The sequence below is a fragment of the Phycodurus eques genome, chromosome 4 (genome assembly GCF_024500275.1).
Source record: "Phycodurus eques isolate BA_2022a chromosome 4, UOR_Pequ_1.1, whole genome shotgun sequence".
NCBI lineage: Eukaryota > Metazoa > Chordata > Actinopteri > Syngnathiformes > Syngnathidae > Phycodurus > Phycodurus eques.
This window is the reverse complement of record NC_084528.1, coordinates 29702116-29719881: the sequence shown is the minus strand read 5'-3', so window position 1 is coordinate 29719881 and position 17766 is coordinate 29702116. Positions and strand designations below refer to the sequence as shown.

The following is a 17766-nucleotide window of genomic DNA, read 5'->3' as shown; positions in this document are numbered from 1 at the left end:
ACCAGCCAACGTGCTGTTGATTCAGTCTCTACTATTTTGCTGTCTAAAGAATGACAACATAGCATCAGCTGTGGGATGCTGATCCGCATCCATACAAACCTCCCTTATGGCACAGCTCCCTACAGAATTTTCCTGTCCACTTAATGCATTGTAGGGCTGGGAGATCTGGCCTTAAAGGAGAAATTTTGCCTTAGTCTTTTACTTTACCTCAGTCAGTATGTCTCATAGGATATTGGAAAGAATGGAGCTGAAAATATGGACTGTGAAGTCACAGAGAGCGCTGCCACACACTGTTACTCTGTTCTTGATTATGCACTTCAGTCGTGCGCATGTGAGTAAAAATATAAAGCTTTCCAACTGAATCGATCATGTTGAAAAGCTAGATCAATAAAGCATCTACCTAGCCTTACCTTTTGTCTTAACCTTAGTTGTAGCTTTCTAAATCTAATCTTTTAGTCTATTAGTGTTCCGTTGACATTTTCAACATGACGTCACACGTACTTCCGGGTGACAGAAGACGGAGTTTCTGTTATTTGGGAGAGCGATTGCGAAAGCAATTCCCTTAAATGATGATTTTAGCTTCTCTACCACCGTAGCTTGATTGTGTGACTTGTCAGTCGAAAAGAAGTTGTTACGTGAGGTAAGCTTCTTAGAAGGGAGACAGATTTCCATTTAACAGGGAAGTCAATTAAAAAATAGATGTGATGGAAATTCAGACGTAGAAAGCATTATTTAGGGACTGGCTAATGAATTGACATTTCTGATGCTGGGATTAATACAACCCCAATTCCAATGAAGTTGGGATGTTGTGTTAAACATATAAATAAAAAAAGAATACAATGATTTGCAAATCATGTTCAACCTATATTTAATTGAATACACAACAAATACAAGATATTTAATGTTCAAACTGATAAACTTTGTTTTTAGCAAATAATCATGAACTTAGAATTTTATGGCTGCAACACGTTCCAGGGTCATATTTACCACTGTGTTACATCACCTTTTCTTGTAACAACATTCAATAAACATTTGGGAACTGAGGACACTAATTGTTGACGCTTTGTTGGTGGAATTATTTCCCATTCTTGCTTGATGTACAGCTTCAGCCGTTCAACAGTCCGGGATCTCCGTTGTCGTATTTTACGCTTCATAATGCCCCACACATTTTCAATGGGAGACAGGTCTGGACTGCAGGAAATCCAGTCTAGTACCCGCACTCTTTTACTACGAAGCCACACTGTTGTAACATGTGCAGAATGTAGTTTGGCATTGTCTTACTGAAATAACCAGGGGCGTCCATGAAAAAGACTTTGCTTGGATGGCAGCATATGTTTCTCCAAAACCTGTATGTACCTTTTCAGCATTAATGGTGCCTTCACAGATGTGTAAGTTACCCATACCATTGGCACTAACACAGCCCCATACCATCACAGATGCTGATAAATGGCTTTTGCTTTGCATAGTAGAGTTTGAAGTTGCACTTACGGATGTAGCGCCGAACTGCATTTACTGACATTGATTTTCTGACGTGCTCCTGAGTCCATGTGGTGATATCCTTTACACATTGATGTCTGTGTTTGATGCTGTGCCGCCTGACGGCTCGAAGGTCACGGGCATTCAATATTGGTTTTTCGGCCTTGCCGCTTACATGCAGTGATTTCTCCAGATTCTCTGAACCTTTTGATGATGATATGGACCGTAGATGCAGAAATCCCTAAATTCCTTGTAATTGTACGTTGAGGAACATTGTCCTTAAACTGTTCGACTAGTTTCACACACACTTGTTCACAAAGACGTGAACCTCACCCCATCTTTGCTTGTGAATGACTGAGAAATTCAGGGAGGCTCCTTTTATACCCACCTGGCACCCACCTGTTCCCAATTAGCCTGTTCACCTGTGGGATGTTCCAAACAGGTGTTTGATGAGCATTCCTCAACTTTCTCAGTCTTTTTTGCCACCTGTTGCAGCTTTTTGGGAACATGTTGCAGCCATAAAAATTCTAAGTTAATGATTATTTGCGAAAAGCAATCAAGTTTATCAGTTTGAACATTCAATATTTTGTCTTTGTAGTGTATTCAATTAAATATAGGTTGAACATGATTTGCAAATCATTGTATTCTGTTTTTATTTGTTTAACACAATGTCCCAACTTCATTGGAATTGGGGTTGTGGTGCAGAAATACTCTTTGATACTAAAATGAATCACACGCTGTAGTCTACTAGCAGACTAGTCATTATGTTGAGTTAAATTACCCAAAGACAACCCAACCAAACATTTTACCTGTGAGAAAATTCCTTTCCACATACTCAATGATGGGGATTAGGTTTCCAGTCTGTCCCTTTTTAAAGTAGCTACTGCACCACTACCTCAAACCCAAAAGGTTTTTGCCATCGTTTTCAGTTCAGCGGTTGTTACTCTCATTCTGCCAACCACACTGGCGCCTATTGTTTAGATACATTATGAAAATATCTATCATGTTAAGTTCATTAAGTTAATCAGAAACTGTCCATTTGACACGACAGCTGTCATTCCTACCAATTTACAACGTCCATCTTTGTTTTCTGTGACAGAATCATGAAGGTGTTGATGAGACGGATGGTTCTGTATCCTCAGAGTGTTGTCCGTTCAGGTGCACTCGGGACCGCTCTCCTTAACCTTGTCCATCGCCAGCAGTCACCCGCTATCCGCACCCTGTTCAGTGAGACCGGCGTGTGGGAGAAGGACTATCGGGCAGAGACCCGATGCAGAGTGGAGCAATGGTGGCACCCGCGGATCATGGCGCAGTGGCGCAAGGACTCACTGGACAAGGTACACCCCCTCATAGAAGAGTGTGCTCATGCACATTCTGACATGTAAAGTGGGGTTGGGCAAATAATCGATTTTATCAAATTTTTTTTTTTTTTGTCTGCTTCTGTAATTCAGTGTGTCCCTGCTGATGTGCACTGTGACTTCGCTAGTAACTAGTTTTCTAAAAAGGGACAAGAAACTTGAAATCCTGCTAAGAAACATGAATCATCCGAATCATTTTTAGTGTTTCGTGAATGTCAAGAAAGGAGCCCAGTATTAGAACGCAGTTGCGCTGAACATCGCCAAAGATGGTGCCCATTTATATGTTCCAAAAGCAGTGATTAATCGACATGTTGAAAACTTTTGACTCGAGGTATGCGCTTACAAGCTGCAAATTTTCTGAGACCGCCTGCCTCACCTGAGTAATGCTACATGAGAAAAGACTGAGAAAGCCCTAACTCTTCGACAACAGACTTATGGGACAGCCAACTGATGCAGTTTGACAGCTCATTTTACAATGTTAAGTTGTTGAATATTTTAAAAAGTTCATTTATCAAGGATCATTTTGTGTTTTGAGAGAGGGGATATTTTCTTTCCAAGGGGCAAAAATACTTTTTATGTTATCTGTAAAAGTAAATAAATAAATACTTAATTTTTGTGAAAGTTGACGCAAGCTAATGCTCAGTGCATAAAAAAAACAAACGAGAAACACAAGAACAAAACCTGTTTTAAATAATGTCGTTTTTTTTGTCTATAAGCGAAGTGGAGAAATAGATTAAGATCGGAAAACGGGTTTAAAATAAATAAACAAATACAACTAAAAAGTGATCAATGCTGTAATAGTCATCAATGTAAGTGATGCTTGGTCAATACGAGTACAAAATTATCACAGTCTAATGATCGTCAACGCTAAAGCTCTCAAAAGTGAACTTTAAAAGAAAAAAAAAAATTGTACCCTGAAGAAAATGCATACATTCTAAAATATGTTCATGGAGTAACAAAGTATATTAATTAAAACATTTTTTGGGGGTCGATTTGTAGTCTGCTTTCCCTTTGCAAGAATGGCAAAACCCCAAAATCAAGCCTATACATTTCAATGTCGTAAAAGGTTTTCTTTAAATTACTTGATTGAGCGATAATTAGTCTTCCTCCCAAATGCTGCTCCACTATTACCCGTAGTCTCTGGCTGATTGTACATCCTAGTCTGATGGTGTGGCTGACAGTGATGAAGTGCGCTCATGACAGCTCTTGTCCTAATTAATTTATTGAAAAATTCATGGCTCAGGTTTCCTGTAATCATGTATAGCTCGATCTAACTGGCATTTACTTGGTTGCCATGGTAACAGTGTTGTGACTGAAAACCATCCATTCAACAGTGCAACAGCTCAGACTCTCTTCTGAGGCTCATACAGAAATACACAAGTCATTGCTCTTTCTGTGCATGTGATGGGTTATTGTTCTTTATCTCACCTCCACGTTTATGCAACCGCCTCGAAAGAAAATTAATTCCAAAGCCAGAATTGTATTTTATAGGATTTCAAAATCGAGTTTTATGATCTCACCTTCCTACAATATTCATGACTCTGGCCGCCTTTTTCATTCCAGGATCAGAACCGGGAAAAGTTCTATGTTCTCTCCATGTTCCCATACCCATCTGGACGACTGCACATGGGCCATGTGCGCGTCTACACGATTAGCGACGTCATTGGCCACTTTCAGAGAATGAGAGGTTATCAGGTTTGTTAGCCATTTTCGTTGTGTCCTAACAATGACCATGTAAATAATAAATGCAGCGCTGAATGTGTTTTGTTGGTCACAATTGACATTTTCCACATTATTAAAAACAATTGGAAATATGAGACCTGTCCTTATTCACACACTCATATATATTTCTTCACAAGAACAAATAGTTAGTCATTGCAATTTACTCAAACGTTTTGCACATAATCTCGTGTTCCATGATATGTACTGGTATTTACACACAGTGGATGGCAAAAGTCTACACACCCCTGTTCATAATCCACGTTTTGACTTTTAACCTGTGAAACAAAAAATAAAATGAAATTTTTTTCAAAAGGGGAATTAAAAATAAACAACTGAGATAATGGTTGCCCAGGTGTGCACACCCTCTTATAACTTCAGATGTGGTTTTGTTCAGAATTAACCAGTCATCTTAGTTGTTTATTTTTACTTCCCCTCTCAAAAAGATTTCCTTTATTCCGCCCAATTGAGTTGTACAGGTTATGGGTGACATTAATGGTGGAAAAAGTTTTGAAAAGATTTATCTTGGTGTCTTTTTTTTTTTTTTTTTTCCCACATCACAAAAACCTGGGGTGTGTGTAGCCTTTATATCCACTCTACTATCAAGCGCTACATAACACATAATTGCCTTTGTTCTGATTTGCGACTAAAAGTGGCGCTTGTAATCTGGCCGTTTGGCGATATGTCAACTTGGCTGATTGTCTTTTCAGTAAGACCTATCATGTTGTAGGAAAGGTAAACGTAAAATCCATACTCTTGATCCTGAGCACCCTGCCGGGTTATTGACTTCATTCAGCACAGCAGTCAATAACTATACACTTGTTTGCATCCACTAAACTGTAGGCGTTGATGAAAGCGTCACTGCATCCCCTGACATCTTGATGACAACCTTTGTTCAGTCCTCCGCCAAACACCATATCCCCGGTTTGCATCACATGGTGCATAACCAGCCCTTTGGATGTCTTTCCCTGATGGATTTTGGATTATGTGCTGTACAAAAAACAAAACAAAAAAACTCTGGCTTTCCCCTAGAGAGAGAGTGGGTTTCACATGACTGGCAAGTACCTCCTGCACACAAGCCTACGTTCTCTCAGCATCTGTCGGAAAAGTGAACCTGATTCTGCTCTATGCACACACTGTCTACCCCCGGTTAATTAATGAAGGTACACGCAGTAGATGGTCACGCACTGTTGCTATTTTCAGCTTGGGGGGGAGCAGTTCCTGTGTGCGCTACGTGTCGACTATTTTTCACTCAGGAGAAATGTCTGCTCTTCTTCAGGAGTCTCATAATTAACAAACCTAATGACAAGAAGTCCAAATGGAACAAATTGACTCACCTGAAGGGTAGCAACAAGTGGTACAAAAGTAAAAGTGTCTGGATATCAAGTGCATGTGGAGGCACAATTCAAACAAATAAGTATTAGAGTTGTGCAATACGTTTGTAGCTTCCCTTATTCTTAGCATAAAAGCAATTTAATATTTGGTTATTCTGTACAATATGCTGCTGTCCTTTTTAAATTAAAACAAAGGCTGACGAAAGAGAGAGTAATCTTTTACATGCAACCATCATGATTATCTTAATTCTTTGTAGCTATTTTCCCACCAGGGCTGCTTTTTGTGTTACCAAAGGGTAAACCTTTTCATTGGAATATGGTGATTTTATTTATGAAGAAAAAAAAACTATTCCAAGCTAGCTGGCTCTGTGTGGAAAAAGTAATTGCCCTCCTTGTTAAATCATGAATTAGCTGTGGCTAATCACATTTTTTTGAAAACTGAGTTAATTTCACTGACCACACCCAAGCCTGATTCTCTCCAGACCTGTTCAATAAAGAACAGCATCTAAAGAAATGTTCAGAAAAAGAACATCATACCAAGAGTCAAACATGGTGGTGGTAGTCTGATGGTCTGGGGCTAATTTGCCACTTCAGGACCTGGATGACTTGCTGTGATTGGTGGAACTATGAATTTTTCTCTTTACCAAAAAATCCTGAAGGACAATGTTCAGCCATCAGTTTGTGAGCTCAAGTTGAAAGACTCCTTGCCCGTTTCAGAAAACACTTGATTTCAGTTGTTGCTGCTGAGGATGGTAGCTTTGAATGTTTTTTTTCCCTTTAATAATTACTGTAAAATCCACATTTAAAAACTGCATCTTATGTTTACGTCTGTTATCTTTGTCTATTCATTGGGCTTTACACGATCAGGATTTTTGTGGCCGATTACTGATCAGCAAGTCTAAAATAAACGATAACCGATTCGATCACAAGATGGAGCAATGTGTCTATTTATATGACTTGTTCATTTATTGTGTATATATATATATATATATATATATAAAATTATTCTCTAGCATTTTAGACAAAAGTTAAAACACCAATTACCTCTATGGGGCATTCAAGAATTGGTCATTGATCGGATTGGCGACTTATGACATGAAAGCCGATCAGCATAAAATGCTAATTATCGGCCGATACCGATAACACTGGTCAGATTGGCATAAAGCCTATTCATAAACAAAGATCTTAAACATTAAAGTGTGGAAACTGCAACAAAAAAAAAAAAAATTTTGAGAAAGTATTTTTTTTATTTATTTTTTTTTCACAGAATTGTATTAAATGCAGTACAACTTGCCTGCAAATTCATAAAATCATGCACTTCTCTCTTTTCTTACGGCGGAAGTAAGGAGTCAGATATCTTTATCAGACTGGCACCAAATTGCTCCACGCTACAGTCGGCTGATTTTGTCAAAACAACCTTCTCTCTCCCCCCCCCCCCCCCCCCCCCCCACCCGTCCATCTCTCCACTGCCTCTTGTCAGTGCGGTGTCTCCATGATGGAGGATTAGGAATGCACCTGTGGAAAGTGGGACAGGTCTTCTTGAATTTAGCAGAAATGGGAATAAGCACCACTCAAGCTATTAATGGTGAAAATGTCATTTTCCGCTGCCAATCTTAGAACTTTGAGCTCACAAGGCAACCTCTCCATTAGAGTGGACAATGGTTTCATGTTAACAGAGTTCACCACTGAATAAACAGCACCACCCTAATGAGGAGGTTTTATTTTATTTATCCACCCCCCCTCTGCATTATTTGCACAGGCTGTCTTTGGCTTGCCTCTGGATCAGTCCACTTGTCTTCCTCCCGAGAAGCCAAACTGGTTCGCAGCGCTTAGCTCGCTTAGCCTAATACCATCTAGTGCGTAGTTTTAAAAAAGAATGCCAATGGAGTTACCGAGGATACCAGCTTGTCTGAAACATCAGACCTGTTAAAGTCTGTGCAGCAATCCTCGACTCAATGCCCGTCTGCTTCTCTTTACTCATGCCTTCCACTCCTGTGCTTTCATTTAATTTGGCTCTCAGTGAGCAGAAAACCACCCCCGAGGAGCTAAAGGGAAAAGGAGTTGGGATGCACAGTGATGGGAGGGCAGTAGTACCACGTAGGAAAAAAGATCAGAATGTTTGCATGAAATTTGCATCGATTCCATGCAACCATGAATGACTGGATGTTATTTAAAGCACTCTTATTCTAATCTTCTATTCTGTTGCACCTCACCTTCCACCTGCTCTTCATTTATGTAACAGCTGCATAGAAATCACAGTCAGCATGTACTAACTGAACTGTGTGATGGAGTGGAGATCAGCAAGGGACTTTGCATTATCATGTAGACTCTGTCAGGTTCCATTACTATTTGAAGGACATAAAAGAGCATGAAATATTGTTTCGCTGGCGCAATCACCAAAGCCATTCACACACTATTACACTCATTTAACTTGTAGTAAAGACTTTATATGGCAACACTATTTTATGCTTTGCACTATTCAGTTACGGTAGTTCGTTTCTCTCTTGATTATATTTTCGAAATCAAGAATATAATCCGTTTGCTGTTCTGTATAATAAGCAACCACGAAGCGAAACATTGACAGCCTTTTATTTTTTTGTAGGGAGAGAAAGGACCCAGTACAGAGGATATAAAGAATTATGAGACGGATATAAATCATTCAGAACCTTTTCCACTAATGTAACCGATAACCTGTACAACTCAATTAAGGGAGAAAAAAAAAATAAACTGAGTAAATAAACTTAAGACTATGCGGTTGTACAAGTAAATTTAAAAAATAAAATATTTTCGAAAAAATAAATGACTGAGACCCTATGGTTGCACAAGCGTGCACACCCTTTTATAACTGGGGATGTTACTGTGTTCAGAATTATCCAATTGAATTCAAGAGCATGTTAAATGGGAGTCAGCACACACCCGTCTCCATTTAAAGTGCCTCTGATTAACCCCAAATAGATTTAAGGTGTTCTAGTCGACATTTCCACAAATGTTCTTTGTCAGAAGCATGAAGTTTTTGTGCTAACACTGGCTGGTATTTGGGATTTTTCATTATTCCATCCACCTTGAATAAGGCCACAGTTCCAGGTGAGGGAGGGAACAGCCCCAAAGATTGATGCTGCCCCCCACCATGATTCACTTTAGGTACGGTGTTCTTTTGGTGATTGTCAGTGTTGTGTTTTCGCCAAACATACATTTTATAATTATGACCACAAAGTACAACCTTGATGTCATGGTCAATATCAACACATTTTCTTGCGTGCGTTTTGGAGATTTCATGTTTGTGTTTGCAAATGGTAGTCAGGCTTGGATGTTTTTCTAAGAAGGGTTTCGTCTTTCGTCGCCCCCCCCCCCCTACTCTATAGCTCAGACACATGAAGAAGATGGGAGATTTTTGCCACAGGTACTAAACAGCAAGTACCTGCCAGAAATTTCTGCAGCTCCTTCAGTGTTGCTGTAGGCCTCCTGGCAGCCTCCCTGACCAGTTTTCTTCTCGTCTTTTCATCAGTTTTGGACGGACAGCCAGTCCTTGGTAATGTCACTGTGTCCCATGGCAGATTTAATGCCTTGGAAATTCCTTTTTACCCTTCTACTGACTGCTACTTTTGAACAATGAGCTCTCCCTCATGCTGTGAAACGTCGCCTGCGGCTTGTGCTGTAAAATGTGACTACAAAAATATCAGGAAAAGCTTGTAATAGTAGAACATCTGAACTTTATTTGGAGGTAATCATAGGCACTTTAAATGGTGTCAGGTGTGTGCCGACTCCCATTTAACATTCCTATAAATGTGATTGGTTAATTATGAACAATTGTACCATTTGTCATTATAAAAAGATGAATTGTATTTGTTTTTCAATTGAACAGTTTATACAAAGCAAAATAATTGGAAGGTGAATTATTCTGTATGTGAAAGTGACTGGCAAGTCTGGCAAGTTTTTGTTTGTCGCAAGAATGATATTAAGTCACATTTTTTAATTGTCACTGGCAGAGAGGTATTAATTTAATGAAAGTTAATTATTGAGGTTGTAATTTGCTGTGGTGTACATCACATTTCAGCTGTGAGCTATTTTGACTCTCATGAGGTAACCAAAATATTAGAAACCCTTTTCAGTACCATATTGAGTGCAAGTCTGCACCACTGTCTGAAGTCAACATCAAATATTGATGATTGATTGAAGAACCTGAATTGGCCCTAAAATGTCAGCATTATGCGTTTCTAGTGTTTCCTTTAAAAAATATATATATATTCAAAGTGATATAATTTTCAACATAGTCTTTGGGTGGTTATATTTACAAGTTGTAATGACAATTTGAAATGGGATGTCTGTTCATAATGTACAGTACAGTATACCCACCGCATATTTGTGCTTTTAGCATTTGCGAATTCATCTATTTGCATATTTTTGAGGGTGAACTTAACCCCTGTTATTCGTGGAAACCCAGTTTATTCACATTTTCTGACCTAATCCCCATCTTATTTAGAGAAAGCACTCTTATTCGTTTGTTCATTTGTGTTGTTGCTACATGTTGTTTGAAAACTTCATTAATTTCACCTTTAGTATTTGTTAAATAGTACATTTTAATCAATCCTTGTAAACAATGACAAAAAATAGTCTTTTGGCTACAAATAAGATACTAGCATTGTGTACTTTCAATGCACAAGAAGAGTTCCCTATATTCAGAATCCCTCTTTCAATTGCTTTGCTAAGAATAGTTTGTCCAGCAACTTGTGTTTGGACAAAGTAAGTTTATATCGTGACTTGTTGGAGACCTGTTGCTCAGTGTGCTAATATACGGTATGTATTTTTACTTTATCTCCAGGTATTAAACCCAATGGGCTGGGACGCTTTCGGCCTTCCAGCCGAGAATGCGGCTATTGAGAGACGTCTTGATCCAGAAGATTGGACTAAAAGGTACCAAAGGCTTGTTTGTGCTTCAATAGCTTAAACCTTCTGACTCTCTTCTCTTTTTTTCCACAGGAACATCAAGTCTATGAAAGAGCAGCTAGACAGCCTTGGCCTTTGCTTTAACTGGGATCGGGTCTGTAGGAACAAGACCTTCAAAACAGTCAAACCATGTTTTTCCCCATCATTCTTATTGTTAACCTGACCACCATGTTTCTGTGACAGGAGGTGACCACTTGCCTTCCTGACTACTACAAGTGGACACAGTATCTCTTTGTTAAGCTCTTCAAAGCAGGGCTGGCTTATCAGAAAGAGGTAGGACTAGACTTTCCATCAAAGTACTTACTCTCGGTTTCTTTTAGAAGGATTATGATTGCTTTATTTGCTCTTTCATAGTGACAGAGATGATTGTGGGTCTTCTATAGAAAGCCTTTGATAATGTGTAATGAAGTGTGACAACCTTTAAATAAGCTTACGGTCTGTCTCTTTCAATTGACTGCTTTCATTCTTCATGAACAAATTTGCTTGTGTGTGTGGATGTGTGTGTGTGTGTGTGTGTCTGTGTGTGCGTAATTCAGGCCGTGGTGAACTGGGACCCCGTTGATCAGACAGTACTAGCTGATGAGCAGGTGGATGAAAATGGTCGCTCCTGGAGGTCTGGTGCACTGGTGGAGCAGAAGTTGCTCACTCAGTGGTTCATCAAGACCACACATTACGGCAAGGTACAGTTGTGTGATTTCTGCGTGTGGATCTTTCAAAGTCGCATGCTAATGATCGGCCCTCAACTTCACGAGGGTCAAAATGAGCTGCCTCCTCTGATAATAACTGTGACAGTACCGCGTCTGTTGTTGTACTATCGATCCCCTGGAGGTCATCATTACTAAAGAATGAACATGCCTGGTAGGAATAATTATTTACATTAGGGATTTAGCCAAATGTGCTTGAATTCATGCAATTTGTTTTGAAACTTTGTTACCTTGTTAGCATTGTCAATCTAACAATTAATTATAAACTAAAGTTTGTCCTTTCTTAGGGAATTTTTTTGGGGTGATTGATGTTTGAGTAGGTGTTAAGGTACAACTAGCAATCATCATATCACACTTTGCATCGTCACTTCCCTAGCAGCGTTGTATGAGCATGAAAAGGGCGAGGGAGTGTTTTTTTTCTTCTTTTGTTTGTTTTACTGTGGAACAGTGGAGTTTTTAAGCTGCCAAAGTGGTTCTTTGTATTCTGATGACTTTTTATTGAAAATTTCAGTCGGGCAGAACAAAGTTTTAAAGGGGAGTGACAGTGGAAAAGGTAACTAAATAATATAAGAAGAGCAGACAACAAAAGAAAGGACATTAGTTGTAAGAAAGATGAGCAAAGTAAATCATTATGTCTAGTACAATGACACATTAGATTCGAGTGTTGTGTGGGGCGGCAGTGCTACACCCTGTGAAGGAAAGACAGGACAATATTGGACAGGACAAGGACAGGAGGGGAAGCATGCAGGACGGAGATGGTGGACCCGGCTGTACAACTGAAGTGTGGTGGGAGTGGTTATGTAAATTCTAAACATCTTTAGAAATGGAGTGCAAGTGAGGGGATACCCAGGAAGTTCGCATAGTTATGAATTATGTATCGCAATGAATGAGTGGTGCGGCACGGTACCTGACTGGTTAGCACATCTGCCTCACAGTTCTGAGGACCGGGGTTAAAATCCCGGCCCCACCTTTGTGGCGTTTGCATGTTCTCCCCGTGCCTGCGTGGGTGTTCTCCGGGCACTCCGGTTTCCTCCCACATCTCAAAAACATCAACAGTGTTGATTGAGGACTCTAAATTGCCCGTAGGTGTGAATGTGTGCGCAAATGGTTGTTTGTTTCTATCTGCCCTGCGATTGGCTGGCGACCAGTTCAGGGTGTTCCCCGCCTCCTGCCCAAAGATTGCTGGGGTACGCTCCAGCACGCCCGCGACCCTAGTGAGGATAAGCAGAACGGAGGATGAATGAATGAGTGAATGAATGAGTGGCCCTAGTGAGGAGAAGCGTCTCAGAAAACGGATGGATGGATGGATGGATGATTGTTAACCGGCAGGCAAGGTGCGTTTCACACTTGCGTTAAAGGCAGATAGGGTTCGGGTTAGTACACACAGTTCCCCCAACTAACATTAAAGAACATGTAATCATCCAAGGCTTTGTGAAAAACGTTTGGCCATGAACGGGTCCATTGAAAGCAATCATGAATCATTTCCATATTCAAGTCTTGCATGTTTTCTGGCGACGAGGCTGAAGTCGCCCATGCTGGTCCATGTCAGAGGTATGAGTGGAGGTGGGAGCAGCCTACTGTGACAATGTGTTCACGCATTTCTAATTTTCACTGATAAAATGGAGATGTGGGAAGGGAAGGAAGAGGAAGGTGTTTAGAAATAGAAGTGAGAGAGGCAGATGGAGAGGCGGGAGGGCCTTTGCAAAATGGAGCTTGCCGAACGTGCCTGTGATTTCCTGTGCGCCCATTTCACCCACTTGCCTGTTCATGATGTCTGTTAGACAACATTCATTTCAGATCATATTTATGCTGCGCTCTACCTCATGCCGAAGTGTGACTTTTTCCAAGAGGATTTCAGATGACGACGATCGTTACTAAGATTGATTTTAACATGCACTGTATAATTTCAAAACATGTCGTAATGACACTTGTTGCTGGCCCTGCTCTTTCACCTACAATTCAATGAATGAGGAGTCATGCTATTGCTATAGGGCACATCTACACAGCTTTGCTTTGGTTAGTTCTTTATGCTGCTGGTCTTGAAGCTTTTATTTGTTGCCATGGAGACAGCCCTTGCCCATCACAGTAGTGTGGCAAACAAATGTTTTTCTTCTGCTTCTCTTTCCAGACGATGATATAATTTCCGGATTTAGTTTTTGTTCTGCTGTCATGAAAGTGATGACTTTAACCATTGTGCGTGTTTTCATATTTTAATGTGGTTGTGGAAATGAACGCTGACTGGCGCAGTTCAAGTGCTTGTGGGTAATAGATTGTGACAGCCTGAAAGGAAAATAGAGAGGTATAACAACATAAGCCTTTACCCAGCTGTGACATTTTGACTTCAGCCTGGTTGATATGCATAGCTTCTTTTTTTTTTATCATGCAGAATAACTGTGTGACAGTTTTTTATTTTACAGGCAGGTCAGAAAAAAAAATAAAGCAAAACAAGGTTGAGCTTTTTAAAATTTAAGTGATTTTGTGCACAAATCTTTCTTGAGCATTTGCAATTCAGTAAAGTCTAATTAAGTCTCATGCATTTTTGTTGTTTCTCCCACTCCAGCCTCTTCTGGACGCCTTGTCCGACCTTCCAGAGTGGTACGGGGTTAAAGCCATGCAGGCAAATTGGATTGGAGAGTGCACTGGCTGCTATTTTGATTTCAAACTCAAGGTGGGTCTCTGCTTGTTATTTATTCATTCATCATTCTTGCTTTCTTTGGAACTATTGACCTTTCTCTAAGCACTTCTCTGTGCTTGTTCTCTTCAGCCATGGGGTTTCATCTCCTTTCTCTCCGATCTGCTACTTTGTTTTTTTTCCCGATTATGTGATGCCCCTCTGTGTCGTTTTTCTATTGAGACTCAGAAAGTATTGAAACCGTGTGTTAATACCAAATGTTCACTCAACAGTCTTGGAGCTGCAGTTTGAACAATAAGATTAGTTTATTGAATTCGTTCTCCACATGAATGTCTCTTCAGATTGGGCAGATTTTCAAAAGTCTGCCTTTGTGAATGCTGATGAACCCTTTTTATTTTTATTTTCAGAGCTTAAAAGGTCGGTGTTAAATTTAATTGCATGGTTAGACTCTAAATTGTCCGTGAGTGTGAATGGTTGTTCGTTTATAAGTGCCCTGCAATTAGCTCGCAACCAGTCCAGGGAGTCACCCGTGGTAGGCTCAAGCACACTTGCAACCCTAATGAGGATACGCTGTATAGAAAATAGATGGATGTTTCCACGTTGACTCAAAAGCTCCGTAATGGTGGTCTCTCATGACCCAGGTGAGTGGGGAGGAGACGGAGGAGATTCTATCGGCGTACAGCTCCTCCCCAGAGGCAGTGTTTGGTGCGGCGTACCTGGCCATCCTGCCCTCCCACAGACTGCTGCATGGGAGCAGCTCAGTCCGCTCTGTGCTGGAGAAAGCCTGCCAGCCAGGCAGAGGTGAGCATAAATCTGACTAGTACTTAACCGTTTTGGTTTTTGGCTTATGTAAAAGTGGTATTTTTAACTCATATTATAATGGCCCTGGGCAGTTGGCACACTGTTCTCTTGCATCTGGTGGGCTAAAACAACATAACCTTCAGCCAAATTCAATGCAATAATTGGACAGAATGTGATTTATGTATAGAGCTGAAGAAGAAACAAATCATTTGTTTTAAACCTGTAGGTGTATGATAGTTGGGAATCCCTCAAGATAATCTTTTGCTTGAAAGTGTTAATTAGCTGTCAGGGGAGGCAGCAATGTTGTGTCCTCACCACCTGCCCTCTGATTTGCAGACTCCCAGACAGAAGTCACAGCTGTCAACCTGTTCACCGGCCACGAGGTTCCTCTGGTCATATCTCACAAGGAGGCATTTGATGGCTATCTGGACACTGTGGTTGGTAAGTTAGCTGTGTGATTTTTCATTAACCTAGAATCTGTATTTTGTTAATATTAATTTCTGTATGTTAGAGCTGGTACTGTGGTTGGATAACACACACAAAAACGCATCAATTATTATATAATATTGTTTAGTAAATCTTGTCAAAACATCAAATGCAGCCTTAGTTTGCCATTGAAAAATAACATTTCACGACATTGTAAAACTGTAAGTCTGCCATGCAATATTGTGGGTTTTATACGAGTCCATGAAACTGCGGCTTGTTTGTCTCGCAATGAGTGGCGAGGGACTCCAAGGGATTTCTAACAATTAGTCCTATCACAGTAAAGCTGAACTTTAAACGCAGGGAGGCTTGTCAGGCATTCTCAAGAGAACTGTACTGCATGTTTGTCTTAGTGTAAATGTGCATTTGTGTTGTCTTTTGTGTCACGTTCACGCTGCACCTGTGTCTACCAGGCACACCAGACTGCAGTGAGGAGCATTGGTCTGTGGCCAAAACGCTGAATTTAACGTGGACCAATGTTCTGAAGAGCCATGAAGATGGGACACAAATTGTCATTAATTCTGACGAGGTGATGACAACCACAGCAATGATATTTACATTTCCTAGGTATATCTGACATGCACATGCATCTGTATGCTTCGCTCACAATGCTAATAATGACATTTGTGATCAATAAATCTCGAACATGTTTACCATTTCCGATTGGAGAGGGAATAATCGCTCCCATCACACCCCACACCACAGGATAATTGAGCAAGATAATCTTTTAGCGACATCGAGCAATGCAGGCCTTAACTGACTTTGATCAGAAGGGGGTAATCGTGGTCAAAATCGCTACGATTTTCGGTATGTTAACACTCATCTGTGCTTCCAACAACATTCTAGCTCTGCTTAGCTTTTGGGTTTGATGTGATAGTGTTTCTTTGTAGTCTGCTCGTCTCTTGTGAGGAAAAGACAATGGCAGAATGTTGCCCAGCGTAGCTGCTATGTCATTGGTGGAGAAACTGTGGGAGCGATATACATTTTTTATTGTGATGTCACAATCGGGCCAAAACATGACCGGCTCACTTACAGACAGACGCATTGGCAGCTCACAAAAAAATTTACCTGGCTTTTTAATTGCGCACTTGGTGGGTAGCTGTGCAGGTACTCCAGAGACTGAATGCCACAGAAATACAGTTCTGTTGAAATGATCTTGTTCTTCTCCTTCTGTCTTCTTCTTCTTCTCCTCCTCTACATATGTCACAGTTCTCAGGATTCACCAGAAAACAGGCTTTTGACTCCATTACCCAGAAAGCCAGGGAGCGGAAGGTGGGGGGCCACCTTACCAGCTCAAAGCTCAGGGACTGGTTGATATCAAGACAGCGTTACTGGGGCACACCCATTCCTGTGGTGCATTGTGGGTGCTGTGGTCCAGTTGCTGTTCCCGAAGAGCATTTACCAGTAACCTTGCCAAAGCTGCCGTCTCTCACCGGAAAGGGGGCATCACCTCTAGAGGCTGCCCATGACTGGGTTAACTGCAAATGTCCAAGGTAAGATTATTTTGATGCACTATAGTATTAACGCATATTAAATCCTGCAGTTTTGGAGAGAGGACAAAGTGTAGTTTTATTTTTAACAATGTAGTGCAAACACAGGCAGGGACATGCGAATGAGATGTGTTAGCTATAATATCTACAGTATTTAAACAGCCAGGTTTGCTTGTCAGCTGTATCTCATTAGCTGAGATCAAGGCTTGCTAACGTAATGTTTTTGTGCAACACGGAGGTCATAAGTTCTCCAGCTGCAAGGTGCACCGCTCACAATTTACTATCACATCAAACGCTAATTGGTCACAAAGTCATGTAAATAACCGTTTTGCTTCAATAATTCTGCACACAGACCCTTGCTGCAGACCGTTATAACTCAAGTACAGCAGAATCTCCAACGTCAAACACAATGCGTTCCGTGACGCTGGTCGGCTTCCGGTTGGTCAATAATTACATTTTCAAATGGATCAATTATAATTAATAGTCAGTTCCCAAGTCAAACTGCCTCCTTCATAAAACCCTTTCCAGTTGTATAGGTGATGAGTAATTAACACTTTTAACATTCTCTACAACTTACATATACAGTACAAGTGTAAGTTAACCAATAGAACGTCATTGTCACTGCCATAAGAACTCAGGAATCTCACAATTTGTAGCGTTGAGGTAAAAAAATAAAAAATAAGCACACAATTATCAAAAAACAGACTTATTTACAGAACATACAATTGTTCACATTTGAGAGAACCACCGCATTATGATATGGTAGTTGTGCGATCATTTACATTGGGGTATTGGACAGATTTTCAGACAATATTGCTCAGTTCA

At 40.5% G+C, this 17766-nt stretch overlaps 1 protein-coding gene across 2 annotated transcripts in view; it reads left to right on the top strand.

Annotated features, from left to right (window-relative positions):
* Positions 1-17766, top strand: part of lars2 (leucyl-tRNA synthetase 2, mitochondrial) — a 32905-nt gene that overhangs the window by 1510 nt on the left and 13629 nt on the right. The window contains exons 2-12 of one of the 2 annotated variants that reach the window (XM_061675161.1): positions 2635-2813; positions 4398-4529; positions 10707-10798; positions 10865-10925; positions 11015-11104; positions 11368-11511; positions 14096-14203; positions 14809-14968; positions 15305-15409; positions 15865-15980; positions 16661-16944. In XM_061675161.1, coding sequence (XP_061531145.1) covers positions 2781-2813; positions 4398-4529; positions 10707-10798; positions 10865-10925; positions 11015-11104; positions 11368-11511; positions 14096-14203; positions 14809-14968; positions 15305-15409; positions 15865-15980; positions 16661-16944 — 1325 coding nt within the window. In that variant the 5' untranslated portion in view covers positions 2635-2780. Of the gene's footprint in view, positions 1-2575; positions 2814-4397; positions 4530-10706; positions 10799-10864; positions 10926-11014; positions 11105-11367; positions 11512-14095; positions 14204-14808; positions 14969-15304; positions 15410-15864; positions 15981-16660; positions 16945-17766 lie in introns of both variants that reach the window. The other variant, XM_061675160.1, reaches the window with a different exon arrangement.